The sequence below is a fragment of the Triticum urartu genome, chromosome 6 (assembly GCF_003073215.2).
Source record: "Triticum urartu cultivar G1812 chromosome 6, Tu2.1, whole genome shotgun sequence".
Lineage (NCBI taxonomy): Eukaryota > Viridiplantae > Streptophyta > Magnoliopsida > Poales > Poaceae > Triticum > Triticum urartu.
This window is the reverse complement of record NC_053027.1, coordinates 141,076,841-141,094,777: the sequence shown is the minus strand read 5'-3', so window position 1 is coordinate 141,094,777 and position 17,937 is coordinate 141,076,841. Positions and strand designations below refer to the sequence as shown.

Sequence of the window (17,937 nt, the reverse complement as noted above, 5' to 3'; positions counted from 1 at the left end):
AAAGGCTAGGTGGCAAATGGTAAAACCAAGGTTGGGCATTGCTGGAAAAGCTTTAATCAAGGCAAACTATCAAGGGGTTCCCATTATAACCCAACCGCGTGAGGAACGCAAAATCTGGGAACATAACACCGATATGACGGAAACTAGGGCGGCAAGAGTGGAACAAAACACTAGGCGAGAGGCCGAGCCTTCCACCCTTTACCAAGTATATAGATGCATTAAGATAACACGGCAATATAATGATATCCCAACAAGTAACTAAAAGATGTTCCAACAAGGAACGGCCTCCAATCTTCACCTGCAACTAGCAACGCTATAAGAGGGGCTGAGCAAAGCGGTAACATAGCCAATCAACGGTTTGCTAGGACAATGGTGGGTTAGAGGTTTGACATGGCAATTTGGGAGGCTTTCAAGCAAGTGGTAGGCATCGTAGCAATGGCATAGCAAAAGAGCGAGCAAACTAGCATAGCAAAGATAGTAGTGATTTCGAGGGTATGATCATCTTGCCTGCAAAGCTGTCAGAGTTGACTGGATCCTCAAAAGCAAACTCAACGGGCTCCTCGTTAGCGAACTCGTCTCCCGGCTCTACCCAAACAAGACAAACAAGCAACAAGGACACAATCAACCACGTGCAAGGATCAAGCGATATGATGCAATGATGATATGCTATGCGGGATGCGATGCGGGATGCAAAATGCAAGATATGACAGGAAATGCATGAACCTGGCCTCAACTTGGGAATCCAAGTGTGCCACTGGAAAGATGAGATGAAATCGCTTGAAAACGATATAAAGAACGCCGGAATCGGAGTTACGGTTTGGAAATGGCAAGCGATTCCAAAAATGACACCGGTCTGCGATTTACAGCAAGTAGGCATCTAAATGCAATGAGATGAACATGCCACAGCCACCAAACAAGACAACAAAATACATGACAGGGATGCACACAAGATGCTTAACAAAAGTCTAGCATTGAGCTACAGCCAATTCATCCATTAACAGGTTCAAAAAAGTATGGCAAAAACGCAAATGCAAAACAGATTTCAGACTTAGTGAAATTAACACTTGTCTGAAATTTCAGATCATATAGCCCTCTTCGGAGCAACAAAATAACATGCTACAGGACCTGAACATGACAAAGAAAGACATGGAATGGAGCTACTAAACAAGCTTAACAAAAGTCCCTTAGTGACCTTGAGCCAAAAGGGATCACAAAATATACTAACAAGCACACGAACATAGCAAAAACATAATCAGTTTTCAGACTTAGTGAAAACTGGGACATGCTGAAACATAACTCACGAAGGCATGTTTACGAGCTCGATGCACTCACCTCGGTGCAAGTCATGGCAAGACAAGTATACATCCATAAAGAAGGCACAAAATACAAGCTAGACATGGCAAGAACAATGGCATAGCATGCACGGATCAACTACAATAGCATCGGCAAAATCACAAACAAGTTGACGATCTGCCCAGATTCACAACGAAGCAAAAGTAGAGCTCGATTGACTCAAGCTAGGGTGCTCCATAATTGCAAACAAAGACATGGATGGATAGAGCACTACAAGATTAACAAAACTCCCTTAATGATCATCCTCAAAAGAGGCACGGATCACTAGGAAACAATATGAACATATGGCATCATGAACTAAATAATCCCAGACTTAGTGAAAACTACCAAGTCCCTGAAAACAGATTTACCGGGTGCCTCACTTTGCAATCTTGCACAAGTCACCACACACATCATAAAAATGCATGGGTTGCACCTCTGGAAAGATAACAAAATCCTTAACAAAACATATGTAGGACTCACAGGCATATCATGCACACAATAATCATGGCAAAAATGACAAAAGTCTAAGATGAACTAGCAGATCTGACAATTAACTCACGAAGCCTCCTTCTAACAGCATTTCGGGCATCAAGATGCACTCAAATGAAAATGATGCAATGGAATGAAATGATGTACTCATCGAGATGAACATTTTGATATGCTATATGCCCAAAACGGAGCTACGGATGCGGAGATATAGCATGATGAAGATTGCATAAAAATTAGGGTTCGGAGGAAAAAGTCAACCCTTGTCCCAGATCCAGATCTGGATCGAGTCCGGGTACTGTAGCGGCGCGCGGCCCGAGGATCGCCGGAGAGGGGCTGAGCTCGCCGGAGTTGGACTTGGCGCGGGGAGAGGCTCGCCGGCCGGATCCGGGCAGTGAGGCGGCGAGCGGCGTGGGGGCGGCGTCCGGCGGCGAGGGAGAGGAGGCGGCGGCCGCGGGCGACGGACGGTGCGGGGAGGTCGGCGAGGAGCTCCGGCGGCTCGGGCGGCCGGAGATGGCCGGTGAAGGCGGCGCGGCGGTCGGAGGCAACCGGCCCCGAGGAAGAGGCGGCGGGCGCTCGGGCGCAGGCGCGGGGGAAGATGGGCCTCGGGGGCCCGGTTTGGGCCTCCCGGACCGGCGGCGGAGAGGAGACCGGCAGGCACGTGGCGGATCGCGGTAGGCGGCGCTGGATCCGAACACGTCCGGCTCGGCGCGGACGTTGTCCGGCGGCGGCGGAGATCTTTTTTTTAGGGTTAGGGGGCAGAAGAACCGTGGATTTTCGAGGGGGGTGTATATATAGGCATAGGAGGAGCTAGGGGAGTCCAAATGAGGTGTGGTTTTCGGCCACGCGATCGTGATCGAACGCTCTAGATGATGGAGCAGAGTTTGGTGGGTTTTGGGCCAAATTGGAGGGGTGTTGGGCTGCAACACACACGAGACCTTTTCGGTCTCTCGGTTAACCGTTGGAGTATCAAACGAAGTCCAAATGGTACGAAACTTGACAGGCGGTCTACCGGTAATAAACCAAGGCCGCATGACAAGTCTTGGTCCAATCCGAAAATGTTTAATCCCCACACACGAAAGAAAGCTAGAATTGGCCATCGGAGGAGAACGAAGCGCCGGAATGCAAAACGGACAACGGGGAAAATGCTCGAATGCATGAGACGAACACGTATGCAAATACAATGCACATGATGACATGATATGAGATGCATGACAAAGACAACAACACACGGAGACAAAAACCCGAACCCGAGAAATAAATATAACTTAACGCCGGAAACGGCAAGAGTTGGAGTACAAATTGGGAAAGTTATATCCGGGGTGTTACAGGGCGTCCCTTGAGTCCCGCCTGGCACTGCCAGGGCGCGCGTGCCTAGACGGGCTGCGACCACGAGCCTCCACAGGAGCAGCCAGAGCCGTGGCTGGAGGGGCTCGACCCATCTCCAGGGCGCTAGCCTCGGGGTCGCAGTCGGCGCCGGAGCCCAAGAGGATAGGGGCGCCGGCCGGCAGGGGCGCCGGCGATGCAGCACGCCTACGGCCGTCGCGGTTGCCGCGGTGGTCAACCCTGCTTCCCCTGTCTTGGTCATGCCGTCGATCGTCGCGAGGCGCACGGGAAAGGCTCCTGTGGGGACGTGCACCGCTGTCTTGACCTCCCCTGGACGCGTCGCGCCCGTCGCGGCGACGACCGCGATCACCATCTTCATCTCGGTCGCGCCGATCCTGACGCACGGGACGGGAGACGCGCTCACGCCTGTCGCGAGCTTTGGCCTCGCCATCCACGATGTTGTAGCGCCACGTGAATGGCTTGGAGACCAGCCTGCCTGAGGAGGGATCCTCATGGATGTCGAGGTGTACGAGGACCCGATGCTCGAGTCCTTTCCTGCCGTAGATCGGAGCACCCCCGTTGCGAGCGGGAAGGGTCATACCTGCGTTATACTCCCTCCTTTCCGGTTTATAAGGCTCAATTCAAAAATCTCATCAACCAAGGTAGATGATGAGTGGTGAAATATTTTTGTAGTTTGCAAAAGCACCCAATTAATGCTCTTGTTTTCCTCAAAAAATTATGTTTACGAATGCATTAATTGCAATGCATGCATGCATAAAATGCATGCATTGGTCAGTTTTCTCTTAATTGCATGCAATGATTTAATGCACCTTGAAGTCTGAAAATGTGATGGGGAACAACCAAATTGAGCCTTATAAAATGGAAAAACTAAAATTTTGAGATAAGCCCTATATATATATATATCGCGCTATTCGTCACCCTGGGTTTCCTAAATATCTAATACATACCAACTTGTATATACTCAATATTTTTTTGAACCATTATATTTCATTTTTGTTTCCTAACTATCTAATATGGGTATCGAATACCTACTAATGAAATTATTTACATACCTGGTATGTATATATCCAATAATTTATTTTCTAACTATCTAATACTTGTATCTGGTACCTACTGACGATGTACATACGCGGGTACGTATATTCCAGACTGCATAAAATATGGCTACATAGATACCCTGCTATGTAAAATATACCCAATGAACTCCTAGTATACCTTCGTAACAAAAAAAACTCCTAATGTATCCACATACTTTATATGACATGCTTACATAAATCTTCTAGTATATACCCAACGTACTTAAATAAAACAGTATACCCAATGTGTCTGCACACGTATATACCCGGCTATATGAAAAAGTGTAGAAAACTGTTGTAGGTTTCCTGTCAACGTATATATACAGTAAAATATGGCTACATATATACCCGACTACATGAATTATGGCATGCATAGGTATTTGAATAACCGGGGTACAAATCTCACATCTGGGGTATGAAGAGAAGTATGATTGGTACGCACATACCCAAAAAAATATCCATTTTGGAAAAAGCTTGAAGACGTTCATGTGTATTTTCCCATGGAGACAAAAGATAACCATACCTTCTGTTCCCAAGACAATCATATACGTATGTATCTAATTATGTATATGACTTCCTATATTTATGTAAAAAGAAAGAAGTGCACGTATAAGAAATAAAGTTGGACACGTACCATGCAGCATGCATGGTCTTAATGGACCATTAATTGTTGTTTTTTTTCTCTATCTTGTTTAATCTAGGCATTAAGTGTAATCGAACAGTTATATATATATATATATATATATATATATATATATATATATATATATAGGACGCTAGTTTGGGACACCTAGGTGCCCAAGCACCTTGCCTACAAACCGTTCGATTACATTGTGTTTCTCTCTTATATATATATATATGTTTCTCTATATATATATATATATATATCAAACCTATTGTGTTTCTCTCTAGAGGTGGCAATCTAAGCCACATGGTCTGTTTGGAATCTGGTCCCCTTTCTTTCCCTCTAAACATTTTTCTCATTTTGTGTGTGTGAAATTTATTTCCTCATTGAGATAAAGCTGGACCACTTTTACATATGCTTGGACACTAGGCCCAGCAGGTAGGCCGCATGCCTCCTGCACCGCGCCAGTCGTCGGGCCGCGAGCGAAGAGTTCCCAGCCCACGAAAGGTTCCATGCGCAGGAAAGGTTCGTGCTTTTTTTTCCTCGCTGGTTTTTTGGTTCTTTGCATATCAGCCGTAGTCACCCGTGCATGCAGCCCAGCCGTCCACACATCTCACCCTTCTCCCCTGGGCCCCCGCGTCGTCCACCCCTGGCTACTTGAGGGGTGAAGACCTAGCAGCGCCACTTTCTCCTCCCCCTCCCTCCCCTGACCCACCGCCGCCGGAGGCGTCGGCCGACGAAGCTTGTCTGTCTCCGGGGATGGAGACGGCGGGGCGTCTTTCTACCTGGCGGGAAGCGGCGGGGTTGCTTCTCCGACTAGCGCGTGTGGAGGTGGTGGCGGCGACGCATGTTGCTCCGGCATGGTGCCATGCGGCGCACGGCCGTGCTCGAGGCCGTGGTGCACAACGCTGGTGTGAGCGCTGTTGGCCACTGGATGGGGCGGAGGTCCCCCGCGTGGTCTGCTGGATCTCGCGCCGGCGGGGCGGTTGCCGTGGTGGAGAGCATGGGGCGCTGGCACGACTGTGCTAGGGGCTGTGGCATGCTGCACTGGTGTGCGCGGGGTTGGTAGCTGACTTGGGCAGCGGCCTCCCGAGTGGCCTGCTGGTGCTAGTGGGTCTTCCCCCTATCTTTCTGCCTATCTGATGCCGAGATGGCCGGTGGTTTCGACCAGTGGTTCATTTCTACGGGTTGCGTGGTGCAGGTCTCCATGTCAGGCAGGCGGGCTGCAGATGTTTCCTCTCCTGTCGGTCCTCTTGATGTGCTCCGGCCAGATGCCGTGCTGGGGGTGTGGCTGTTATTCCTCTTCCTTATGCGGCAGCGCCGGCGAAAGGACGACGTGGTGCTGGACAGACTCCCTTCCCCTTCCTCCTCTGTGGATATTTCTTTCCTTTCTTCCTTACTGATTTCAACAGTTTTCATGGGTGTGCTTATACTAAACAAAATTAACATTGTGGGTGTGCCGCTGGCTGTTGGTATTGATAAAAGAAACTGATGCTCATATATGTGCGGGGACATAGTTTGTTGAGTAAGATCAGCTAATTCTTCCAACGCTGTCTACCTCATAAAAGAAGTGGTGAGCTTTTCCTTCCCGTGTTATATCCTTCTAGGTCTTGCTCTTGCAGATCCTTGCAATTTTTTATTTCTGTTTCATGAGGGAAGAGAGAGATTTCTTTGATTCAGTGAATTTAAGAGTAAGAAGGGGAAGAGAGGTTGAAAGGTTTTGGTATTGAATGCCTCCGTGGCCTTTCAGCAGGAGCAGTTCATGCTTTTCTGTTTGTGTAGTTACTTTGATATTTCTTCTGATTTATTTGGCTTCAGAACAAGTTTTTTTTAGGGGAACGTTTCAGAACAACTTCCTTCCTACATATCTCTCACCAACAAGCTGAGATTATATTTGCAGGCTATATGCATGAGAAATAAAAGAACATGATGTACCAAAGAACTTCACAGGCGAGAAATGTGGTGAATTTATCAAAGCACCTTTTTTATTCGTGGTGACATCTAGCCAATGATGGGTGTGCAGCTGAAGGCCCTGTTGTTTTCTCTTGCTTTTTTTGATTATATATTTTGGTTTTGTACTCCTTTGATCGACAAGTGGGATGGTACGTTTGATGGGTGTGCAGGTGAAGACCCTATTGGATTGGCTTGATTAGGAAATGTTGTTTGCCTTGCTGAATTTTGTTCAGTTAGTCAAAGAACCATGTACCTTGCCTTGCCGACAACGTAGTATAATTTGTGAAGTTTTTACCAATGTAAAGAGCGACTCAGAGAGCACGTCGTGCTCATGCTTATCGCTTCTCCCGATACCATTTTGTTTCTCAACGTGATAATGTGTAGTGGACCAAGTACATCGGGTACCCACAATGAGTGGAAGTCAAAGTCTTATCTCCCGGTGCGAGCAGTGGCCCTCCAACTTTCTAGTTTGCAGAATTCCAGGCAGCCTCTGTTTGGCAACGGCATCATTGTATGTGCGGGACGTAAACAGTGCATGTGAGTAGAGAAAAGAATAGAGTAAACCATCAGCTGGCTCAGATGGGATGTACTCTGCCCCCATTTGTGCAATTATATATAGCCATCAGCTGTTCGGTTATGTAATGTACTACCTGATGAAATTGGCCATTTGTGCAATTATATATAGCACACAACTTTCGGAAAGGCCCCACATGTTTACCGTTTATTACAGACACTTGCCTTTTATTGTGCTGCCAAGACCATTATTATTAGTATGGTGGATTATTCATACGCCCTAAGTGAGTACTCAGATCAGTATTCCCATCATCCCAAAATAAGTTTCTTGTCCCAAAGAGAGTACTGTTTGGGATGAGATTGTCATGTGTGATAACATTTTGGGATGAGATCGTCATATGTGTGGTGGAGAATGCTGGTTGTTCTCTGGCTATATGCACAGTACTACTTGTACCAAAGAAAATACTGTTTGGATTTATCCTTGGGTATTATGTACTCAATCCGTTTTAAAATAGATGACTCAATTTTATATTAAAGTTATTATAAAGTTGAGTCATATATTTTGGAACGGAGAGAGTAGTAGTTACGTGGTTTGAAACTTCTTTATCCAATATAAGAGCAAATACAATTGGATATAGCAAATTTCGCTCCCAATACATCCACGTACACCTCTAGACGCGCCTGAGGAGAGGGACCGGTCACCCCTCAAAGGCACGCGCCCACAGCTGGGTATCTAAAATCGGACACCCAAATCTATGTTATCTATGCAACATGATGGACCAAACTACATAGAGAAATGAAAGAAAGTAACAAACGGACATAGATCAATGAATTGCATAGGGGAATATATACATTGCAGTTCACTGGACCAAAATACAAATAGTTCATCGGCGGACGGTTTACGATCTAAACTTAAATAACTAAACGATGACGGAGGAAATTACCATTTCCCCGTCGGCCCATCCCCGTTGTTATAATGACACAAACTTTTATTTTTCATTGTGCAAACCTTTTCACGATTGGATGTGCGCATTCTTTTTATTGTACTTGACACCTTCAATATTCTAGAAAGTGAGTTAGGGGACCTGGCTACACAAGAGCGACCGAACCCTAGCCCCACCAGCACGCCCCTCCCAACCGCCACCCGAGGCACTCACTGGTGCTGCTGCGTGTCTGCCGGTGAAGCTGGTGTTGAGGCTTCGTATGCCAGGGCGGCGGCCCTAATTGGTGAGGGCGGCATCGATCTTGTCCGACAGATGGCATCTGAGCTGACACTTTTCTCCATGCAGCCCGATTCCTTAGACGATGAGCATGACAATTTGATGACAGGTGTGATAGAATAATGCCGAGCAAAACTAAGGTACGGTTGTAACTTTCTTTCTCTGTACTCATCTTCTCAGAGGAAAGTGTGTAATAGACATTTTTTTAACTTCTATTGGGAAACAAATGAGACTGCCCATGACATGATTTTGTCTTCCACTTGTTTTTGCATATAAAAACAACACGAGCACGTGTCCCTCTACCAGTTAATCATGGGCCAAAAATCCTTTGCTCTATAGGTGCTACTCTCAGAGACCATCGAACATACTCTGTGTTACTCATTCTTTGACTTTTTGAAAAAAATACACAGTGGGTCTCGGGGCACAATGTATCTGATTTGGAAAAAAGTAGAAATTGTAAAAAAAAGTCAAAAATTCCAGAAACGTTTTGAAAATAAACTTAATCTAATTTTATACTCGTATAAAAAGTTTTATAGAAGGAATATCCTTCATCGGCTTTAGGGCCAAAAACACAAAATAACAGTTACAAAATGTGTGAATAGTAACATTTATATCGTGTCGATTTTGTTTTTTTCTTTCACCCAGAATACCATGAAAGTTATTTTATCAAGATAATTATCACTAGTATCTTTTACACCTCATGCCCTGTTATTAATCCACCGTGCTATATGTATTGTTCTCCAAACACAAGAAGTTATCGATGTCAGCATTTCATGTGTATTTTTGGGGAGTTGTGGCAGAAAGGATTTTTCAGCATATCACTTATTGCATACGCACAAGTCAAAGGCTGCTACGCGTCACAAACCAGCTCTCGCGCTGCTCGTTTTGCCATTTCACGCACAAGCTCAAAGCCTACAGGCTTCATGTAGCTCCTCTGCTTTTTAGTACGTCTCCTGCGTATTATCTTTCAAAACCAATCATAAATCCATTGATTGTTAGTATGTTTATAACCCGAGTAATACTCAGTGAGGTGTGACAATATTTGTTAGCAGGAATAAAAAATATAGTCTCTTGTCGTTTATGCTTTCCCTCTAATCGGTCTAGTAGCAGGTGATGGGTACATACTTGAACATGCATGGATGAATCAATCTTTAAACGGGCCAATCAGGGGCCAGTGCATGGATCATGTGTGTTGTGCATGTGTATGTCTCGTCTGCTAGTCAATCATGACGTCCAAAGGCCTCCAGTTTGCTCCAAAGAGAGTATGTTCTAAGCACTGGTCGTTTGAAAAGACCATCTGATTTCTTAATGACGATGCCTGAAAAACCATCTTCAACCTTAACAATACTCATGAAAATGCTTCCCCTTGAATTACTTCCATGACCATCTCACATAACTCCCACTGAAGCTACTAAGTGAGTGTAATTAGTATTTGATAAGAGGCAACTATATGTAGCGGACGATGTGGGGCTTATCGACGGTGGAGGCGAGGCCAGCGGCGGCGTCGGGGTTCGACGCGCCGTCCATGGCGAGCGGGCGGGGGAGTGAGCGGGCGGGAGGGATTTGGGAAAGGGGGTGAAATGGGGCTAGATGTGCCACCGACTGGCAGGCCATTGGGAGGAGAAGGGTGGACGTCGCGCGCATTCGCTCCGACGCAAACCCGGCTCAAATTTGGGCTTGAAACGGGTGTCGTGTAGACAAAACACGGACACTCGTCCGTTTGCTTCCGTGTGTTGGCCCGTCATTTTCATCCCTTTCTATCCAAACGGACACTCGCGGACAGTTTGCGTCAACGCGTTGGAGTTGCTCTAAGAACCGTCGTGGTTCCTGGCCTCAGCCTTGCATGAGACGTGTTGATGCAGGAAACTATATGGATGCTGAAGACTGAAGACACCAGATCCACCACACTCGCACCTGTCTGCTCTGACCCATGAGGCCGAATTAGCGTGGTCCCGGGCCTTCGAGCCAGGCTGCCGGGGCTTCATCGCCCCCTCCCTCACCACCACATGCAAAGAACCTCCACACACCAGCGGCGCCCGAAGCCATCGTCGGAGCTGCCAAATCCAATGCAGACGCATCGCGTCGGACCTCCGCATGCAAGACCACTGCGCTCGCCGAACCACCACAACTCCCTGCGTGTCTGCTTGAGCACGAGCCCCTTGCAGAATCGATCGACCTGCACCACCCAGACGAGAGAAGGCGGTTAGGGTTCCCTCCCAGACCACCTGCGGGAGCAACACACTCAGTTGCACGTATCTTTTTATTTTGCAAAATCATTTGCACATATCTTGACTTGCTCATTGTGAAAGAAACCCCATAAGCGTGCAACCATCAGCTCGTATACTTTGCTGAAACACTAACGGATTTTCTAAATGATTGCAAGCAAGCTGGGAAAAATGATTAGTTTCTTGTATCATTATGTGAAATATTCCTTCCGTAAACTAATATAAGAGTGTTTAGATTACTATGTTAATGATCTAAACACTTTTATATTAGTTTACATAGAGAGTACTTGTTAAATAACGAGGTACAAAGAGTTAAGGTGCACTGTCCGAATTTCATTTTTTCTGTTTAATATAATGTGTTTGGTAAAACAAAATCTGGACCCATGCATCAAGTGTGGCCTACCATTGCAAAATAGTAGAGACCTGTGACTACACCTGTGTACGGAATGTCAAACTGAACGGCATGTGACCTACTTCCTCGAATCCTGGGATCGTAGGTTGTCTAGGTATTTTGTCAGCGCTCCTTTCCACGTCTGTCTATAGCTAAGCACACATTATCTCCACATTTCTCTATAGCTAACCAGGAAATAGAAACAGATGTACGTACATGCAGTTAGGGTCCATATGCCACCGTTGGCTATCGTCGCCATTCTTGCATGTGTTTAAAGGGAAAATTACGTCCAGACGTGTAGAAAGAGAGTAAGTACTTCCTCCGATCCTTTTTAGTTCGCATATTAAATTTGTCTGAAGTCAAGCCTCGTAAAATTTGACCAACTTTATAGAAAAAATATCAATATTCACAATGTGAAATCAATACTAGTAGATGCATCATGACTTAGAGTTTCATGTTGTATAACTTTATCATGGTAGATGTTGATATTTTTTCATATAAATATGGTCAAACTTTGTAAAGTTTGACTTCAGACAATTTTTATATGTAGAGTAAAAAGGACCGGAGGGAGTAATCAAGGAGCACAATAAAGATAATATTTACTTGGCCTGGTGCATCGCGAGGCACCTACAGCCAGCTCCAAACCATTGCACTGAAGGTACTGAAACTTTGGGTGAAAGATGCAAGCTAGATGTACAGAGAAGAAGTTTTTCGGTAATCCACTTCTGAGCCCAGGCTCAGCCACACCTGCGCTGACGAAAAAATTCAAAAGAAATACTAAAATAATTCAAAAAAATCCAAATTTTTTTTGGGTGATAGATAATTTGCTGCATGAGGTTCGCTTCAATTTTCAAATCATTTAAACATCTGGGCAGCTCTTGACAAAAAAGACAAATTCGGGGTCCGTAAAAATGTTAACTGTTCATGCACTGTTCTGACCCGATTTGTCTTTTTAGCTCAGAGCAGCTCAGATGTCCAAATGATCTAAAAATTATAGCGAACCTGACGCATCAAGTTACCTACCACACCAAAAAAATTGGAATTTTTAAATTTTTTTAGTATTTTTTTTATTTTTTTCCTGAACGGGTGCAGATGAGCATGGGCACCGAAACGCCGCACTCTTCTTATAACGCGTTCACATAGCACAATAACCTCCCGCAGATTAGATTTATTAGATGCCAGTGCGTCAATAGACGGATTGAATGAATGCATGTTAACTATCAATACGTTGGGTTCCATTATATGCGGCAGGACTGCTTGCACTTTTCATACTAAATGAACAAAGAAACCATGATGTGTAATGCAATTTGAAGCTGGCAGGTTTACTTGTCCAAAATACTCTAGATTTATTAGAGATATCATTTTTGTTGCATTAGATGATTACTTTTAGGCTCAAACTCCTAGTTTTTCATGTAATGTAATGCATGTAGATTATGACTGAGTTTATTGCCCGTAATGGAAGGAACGTTTGCAAACATCCAATGCCTGATGCATTCATATAATGCAAAAGGTGTCGAACCCTTTGGGAGTAAAACTTACTAAAAATAAACCGAGATGTATGGAACCTTTCACTGCTAGCTAAGCAACAAAACCTACACCATAGGCCTTCTCTAAATAGGGCATGCCCCACCCCACCCCCCCACACACACACACATGCTTTCCTCTTCTATAAATGTGAACTCCAATAATGTAATAATTCGGAACCTTATCCAACTAGAAGTTCGGATCTTGATGTAAATGAAGGGTTCCGATAGCACCCTCTGCTGCTAGTGATGGTAGGAAAGCTGTTCCCTATATGTGTGTGTGTGTGTGTGTGTGTGTGTGTGTGTGTGTGTGTGTCTCTTGTTAGTACTCCTAGCCATGTGTCTCTTGTTGGTACTCCTAGGAGTACATACTCCTAGCCATGTGTCTCTTGTTGAATTTTCCTAGCATCATATCCATTTAAATTTTGATTTAAATAATAATAGTAAAAAGGCTAGGTTGTTGGCGCTCCGATTTTCTAGTCATTTTATTTGCTAATTCAACCACCTCTGAGCTTATCCGTTTCTACACCAGTTGCATCGACATCTAATGGCGGCGGCCGCTCGCACGGCCGCACGGGCCACATCACCGGCTTCCAGAAGGAGATCCCTCGACAGTGGCCTGCATGGAAGCAGACCAGCGGCGCACTGCTAGGATCAAGTGAGGAAAATGTTTGTCGGCGGCTACTTGCACATCTAGATACGTCGTGATTTTCTTCTGTCTTTGGTAGAGGTTCTAGTTTCTTCCCGTGTGAAAACTGACATGATGAAACCCCCAACAGGAGAGCCAACAGACTAGAGAGCAGAGATGATGTGCGGATTTTATCAATATTTCCATCTAATTCTAACAGCTGCGTGTGATAATGGACCGTATGGACTTGTATTCTACAACGGAGCTACACAAGCGATGTCGGCCGTCGACGCCCCACGGCTCAAAGCATGATGAAGCAGCAAGGGCAGGAAAGCCGCAGCATCTGCCGTGATGGTAGCACGTGGCCACAACTCCCATAGTGCCCAGCTCCTCTGAATGGACGTCAGATCAGAGATGCTACTACAAATATAATTCATGAGTTGATTGCTTGTTACTTCATGCATCTTCAACTGATGGCGTTTCTTGAAGCATTTGTCTCCTAATTATTTTGTCTACATGTACGGAAGATGCAGAGTGAAGTACTAATCTATGATCATTTGTTTGCTACGTAACTATGCTCCTGATCTAAATACTAAAGTTGTATACGTTGTATCAACTCACCTGATCTAAAATATTGTACTGCTACTTTGTGCTTTCTAAAATATGTTGTATGTACTCCCTTGTTTTCTAACAAATGTAGTATATACTCCTTTGTTTTCTATCAAATGTAGTATATAGTTGCCTTGGAGCATATATTCTGATGAAGTATATACTTATTTTCATTACAGGCAATTCATGCTGCTTCCGAAGGAAAAAAAAACAGTATATACTTCCTCTTTGGAACTTAAACAGTATATAGTCCATAAAAATTAAGCAGTATATACCCTGTAAACGCAATACACAATCCTTCAAATAAAAAGTATATTCTCCAGAAAAAACAGTATATACCACCCATAAAAAGCCTTGGCGTACTTCTTAAAATTAAAGTATGTACTCAAAGAAAAAATCAGTATGTACTCCTTAAAACAACGCAGTATATACTCCTTGGAATCAGTATATGCTCCTTTAAAAAGCAGTATATACCCCATAAAAATATATAGTCTTCTTCAAACTTCTGTGTGATAAGCGTCTTCATGGATATACTACTCCATTTCATCCAACAACGTAGACATCACGCATTATACTACCAGTAAATCATATGCCGATTCGTGATTAATAATTAAATAGTACTGCACACACGCTCCCATGATTCTAGTCAAGTAGTTCCATGCATGGCTGCATGCACGCATGGTCACATAACCAATTTAGTTGCATGCAAGCGGTTAGTTTGCTACCGGATTGGATCAACCCAAAAGTATCCGTTAAGAGGTGGGAGTATATGTACTCTTGGGAGTACAGAAAAGGTGTCCGGACTCCTTTTTTATACTCCCAAGAGTATGTACTCAATTAGCATGCATAACTACTTCCTACGAGTGGGCATCCAGCCGCTAGCTTTAATTAAATAATTAGGAAATTTGGTACGTAACTTGCACTCCTCAGCTAGCTAGCGTACATCTTGGACATTTTTGTTAAAAATGAGTGTACATTATAAGTACATGTGTACGAGTTATAGTTCATTAACAATTTACGAGTAGGTATACCTAAAGTAAGAAAAAAGATTATGAAGGTATAGCTTAAGCAATTTCCATTTTCATGGACTAGATAATAGCCATTCTTAAAGTGTAGACTGCACTTTTCTAAGGATTCGATAAGCTGCAAAAAAATTCTAGGAGTATATACTAACGTTTCTTCTTCAATGGATTTTTCTGACATTATTTTGAAGGAGTAGATAGTGCATTTTTATAAGGAGTATATGCTGATTCTATATACTGCAATTTTTTCTAGGAGTATATACTGATGTTTCTTCTTCAAGTGAATTTTCTCACTTCATTTTGAAGGAGTATATAGTGCATTTTATAAGGAGTATATACTGATTCTATATACTGCATTTTTTTCTAGGAGTATATACTAATGTTTCTTCTTCAAGGGAATTTTCTGACTGTATTATGAAGGACTATATAGTGCAATTTTATTAGGAGTATATGCTAATTCTATATACTGCATTTTTTTTTCTAGGAGTATATACTAACGTTTCTTCTTCAAGGAAATTTTCTGACTTTATTTTGAAGGAGTGTATAGTGCATTTTTATAAGGAGTATATGCTGACCTTTTAAAGGAGCACATACTGGTTTTTTAAGCAGTATATACTGACAGTTTTTTTGAATAAAAATCAATTTTCAGGTTTGAGTGGGAAATTTTGAGAAACAATAGTAGGTAGGTCTCTCAATAAATTTTAGGGAAGCAATATATAGTAAGGGATTCCGTAAGAAAGGCTTTAAATTTGTTGCTAAGTGTGGTGGAACTTACTTATTGTGCCATACTGGACTAGCGGGTGGTGGTTGAAGCTGAAGACTTTTGTCAGGTTCTGCATACCGGGGTGCTGCACTAGCAGGTTCCAGTCACTAAAGTTCTTCAGCGTGTTGAAGTTGTTAACAGTCATCTTCACACGCCAGTACTCCCGGTAGCTCTTCTTGATGTGCCAGTGCACCTGGATTGGGCACATGTGCCCAGTGCATGGACAGCAGGCTCGGCCTTGGGTCCCTTGCACTGCGGCGCCATGGAAGTCACTGGGCAGGCGCCGCAGATGCAACGCTGACACTCCACGATCACGCTACTGTAGAACGCGGAGAGCGACACGCAGCAAGACTTCCGTGGGGCCGCCACTGTCTGTGAGTAGAAGCACAAGACCTGCCAAGTCACTGCATGTCACACCTAATCAGCTGATGAGTGTGCCTAGGTGCTGGCTGGCGGGCCCAGCCAGCTGGCCTGCCAAGTGGAGGCGTGGGTGCGTTAAGGATGGCCGCCTGTGGCCGTGTGGAGGCATGCGTGTGTAGATCATTTTCTGTATCCAAACCTTCCTCTACAATCCTAACCCCCTTCTCCAAGCTCATCCCCCTTCCTCACCTGCTCCCTCTCACCTACTCTAGATCGCCGATCCCCTCTCCGATCAGGGGCGTTACATTGGTATTCAAAGCCAAAAAAAAATTCCCCCTCGCCGCCGCTGCACCTTCTGAAGCTTGGGAGGTGGATCGGTAACATCCACCGCGCACGGTGCGAGTCCGCTCGCCGGATCTCGCCCAAAATCCGTCGCGGGGTTCGATCCCCTTTCAGGCAGGAGCAATGCGCCCTCGAAGCCCTCCGTTGCGACGCGGCAAGTCCTGAAGCCATGGAGGAAGGGAACGCCCACATCGCGAAGATGCACGACTCCCTCCTCACCAAGCTCGACAAGCAAACCGCTCTCCGCGACAAGCAACTCGAGGCGCAGATCGCCTTCAACAACCAGATCTCGGCGGAGCTGCAGGGCCTCTCGCGGCAGCTCGATCTGACGCAGGCAGACATCGATGCGACCCGCAAGACTGTCGACGGCTCGACCTCACCAGCGGGCTCTGTCACCACGCTGGTACCACCACCACCACCACCGCCACCACCACCGCCTCCGCGCCATCAGCCCCCCCACGCGGAGCCCCATCGTCCCGCCTCTGCTCACGCTCGTCTGGGGGACAACCGACCACCACTCATTCCGGTTCCCCCTCTCAGTGCTGGGCGCTGCTCTGTACATCGAGGGGCAGGCGGCGCACTGGCTCCAGGCGTTTCGCCAGAGTCACCGCAACCTGACATGGGACATGTTCTGCGTCGCCGTGCTCGAAGAGTTTGGTGCGGACGAGTTCGAACTCACTATGCATCGTCTCCTTCAGCTACGGCAGACGGGCAGCGTCGCCGATTATCGCACGGCGTTTGATGAACTCATGTATCACCTTCTGGCGTTGGATCCCTCCATCAACAACAAGTTCTTCATCACACAGTTTTTGTTGGGACTGAAGGACGAGCTGGGCGCTGCGGTTCGTCTACAAGCCCCGTCGAGCATCACCCGCGCATCCGTGCTGGCGTGCATTCAGGAGGAAGAGCTGGGCACAACACGTCCACGGGGCCGACCAGTTCCTCCAGGGCGTCCTCCTCCACCAACAAACGCGGCTCAACCGCGCCAAGCGGCAGCCCCACGCGCTGTCGGCGACGAATTCGCTCGGGAGCGCCAGTTGCGGGATTACAGGCGCGCCAACAGCCTCTGCTTCAAGTGCGGCGACAAATACTCACGGGAGCACCGCTGCGCGCAACCGGCACAGTTGCTCACCATACACGTGGGGGAGCATGGGGAGGTTCTCTCCGACGACGCGATCCATGCTCTCCAGCTCTTGGACGAGCTCGCTCCACCAGATCGGCCTGCGGAGTGCTGCGTTCTGTCAGCCCAGGCGCTGGACGGCTCCGACTCGCCGAGCACTATTCGCCTGCGCGCCTTGGTCGGGAACCAAGTCATGCTGCTCCTCCTCGACTCGGGCAGCACCCACAGCTTCGTCAACAAGAGCTTCATCGACCGCATCGGCGCACAAACCCAACCTCTGCCGCCGGTGGAAGTACGGGTCGCCAACGGCGATCGCCTCACCTGTGATCGCATCGTACCCGACCTGAAGTGGTGGATGCAGGGGCACACCTTCTCGACACCAATGCGCGAGCTCGACAT

The 17,937-nt window shown here is 46.1% G+C and overlaps 1 protein-coding gene and 1 long non-coding RNA gene across 2 annotated transcripts; one reads left to right on the top strand and one right to left on the bottom strand.

Annotated features, from left to right (window-relative positions):
- The first annotated feature begins 5,025 nt into the window (after positions 1–5,025).
- On the top strand, positions 5,026–7,610 carry LOC125517351. The gene is made up of 2 exons (XR_007287562.1): positions 5,026–5,979; positions 6,071–7,610. It is a non-coding gene; the product is annotated as an uncharacterized LOC125517351 (long non-coding RNA).
- Positions 7,611–9,515: 1,905 nt separating this feature from the next.
- LOC125517350 lies at positions 9,516–16,031 on the bottom strand. The gene is made up of 2 exons (XM_048682542.1): positions 15,729–16,031; positions 9,516–10,731 (listed from the first exon to the last, which is right to left on the bottom strand). The coding sequence occupies exons 1-2, from the start codon at positions 15,922–15,924 to the stop codon at positions 10,364–10,366; spliced, it is 564 nt and encodes a 187-aa protein (XP_048538499.1). The 5' UTR covers positions 15,925–16,031; the 3' UTR covers positions 9,516–10,363.
- Between the last annotated feature and the right edge of the window lie 1,906 nt (positions 16,032–17,937).

What these genes read in the sequence shown, in the direction of transcription:
- LOC125517350 (XM_048682542.1), bottom strand. Translation starts at nt 15,924, where the DNA reads ATGTGCCCAATCCAGGTGCACTGGCACATCAAGAAGAGCTACCGGGAG. An exon ending in AGTCCAGTATGGCACAATAA is followed by an intron (nt 10,732 to 15,728) that starts GTAAGTTCCACC and finishes TGGGTGGTGCAG; the next exon opens with GTCGATCGATTCTGCAAGGG.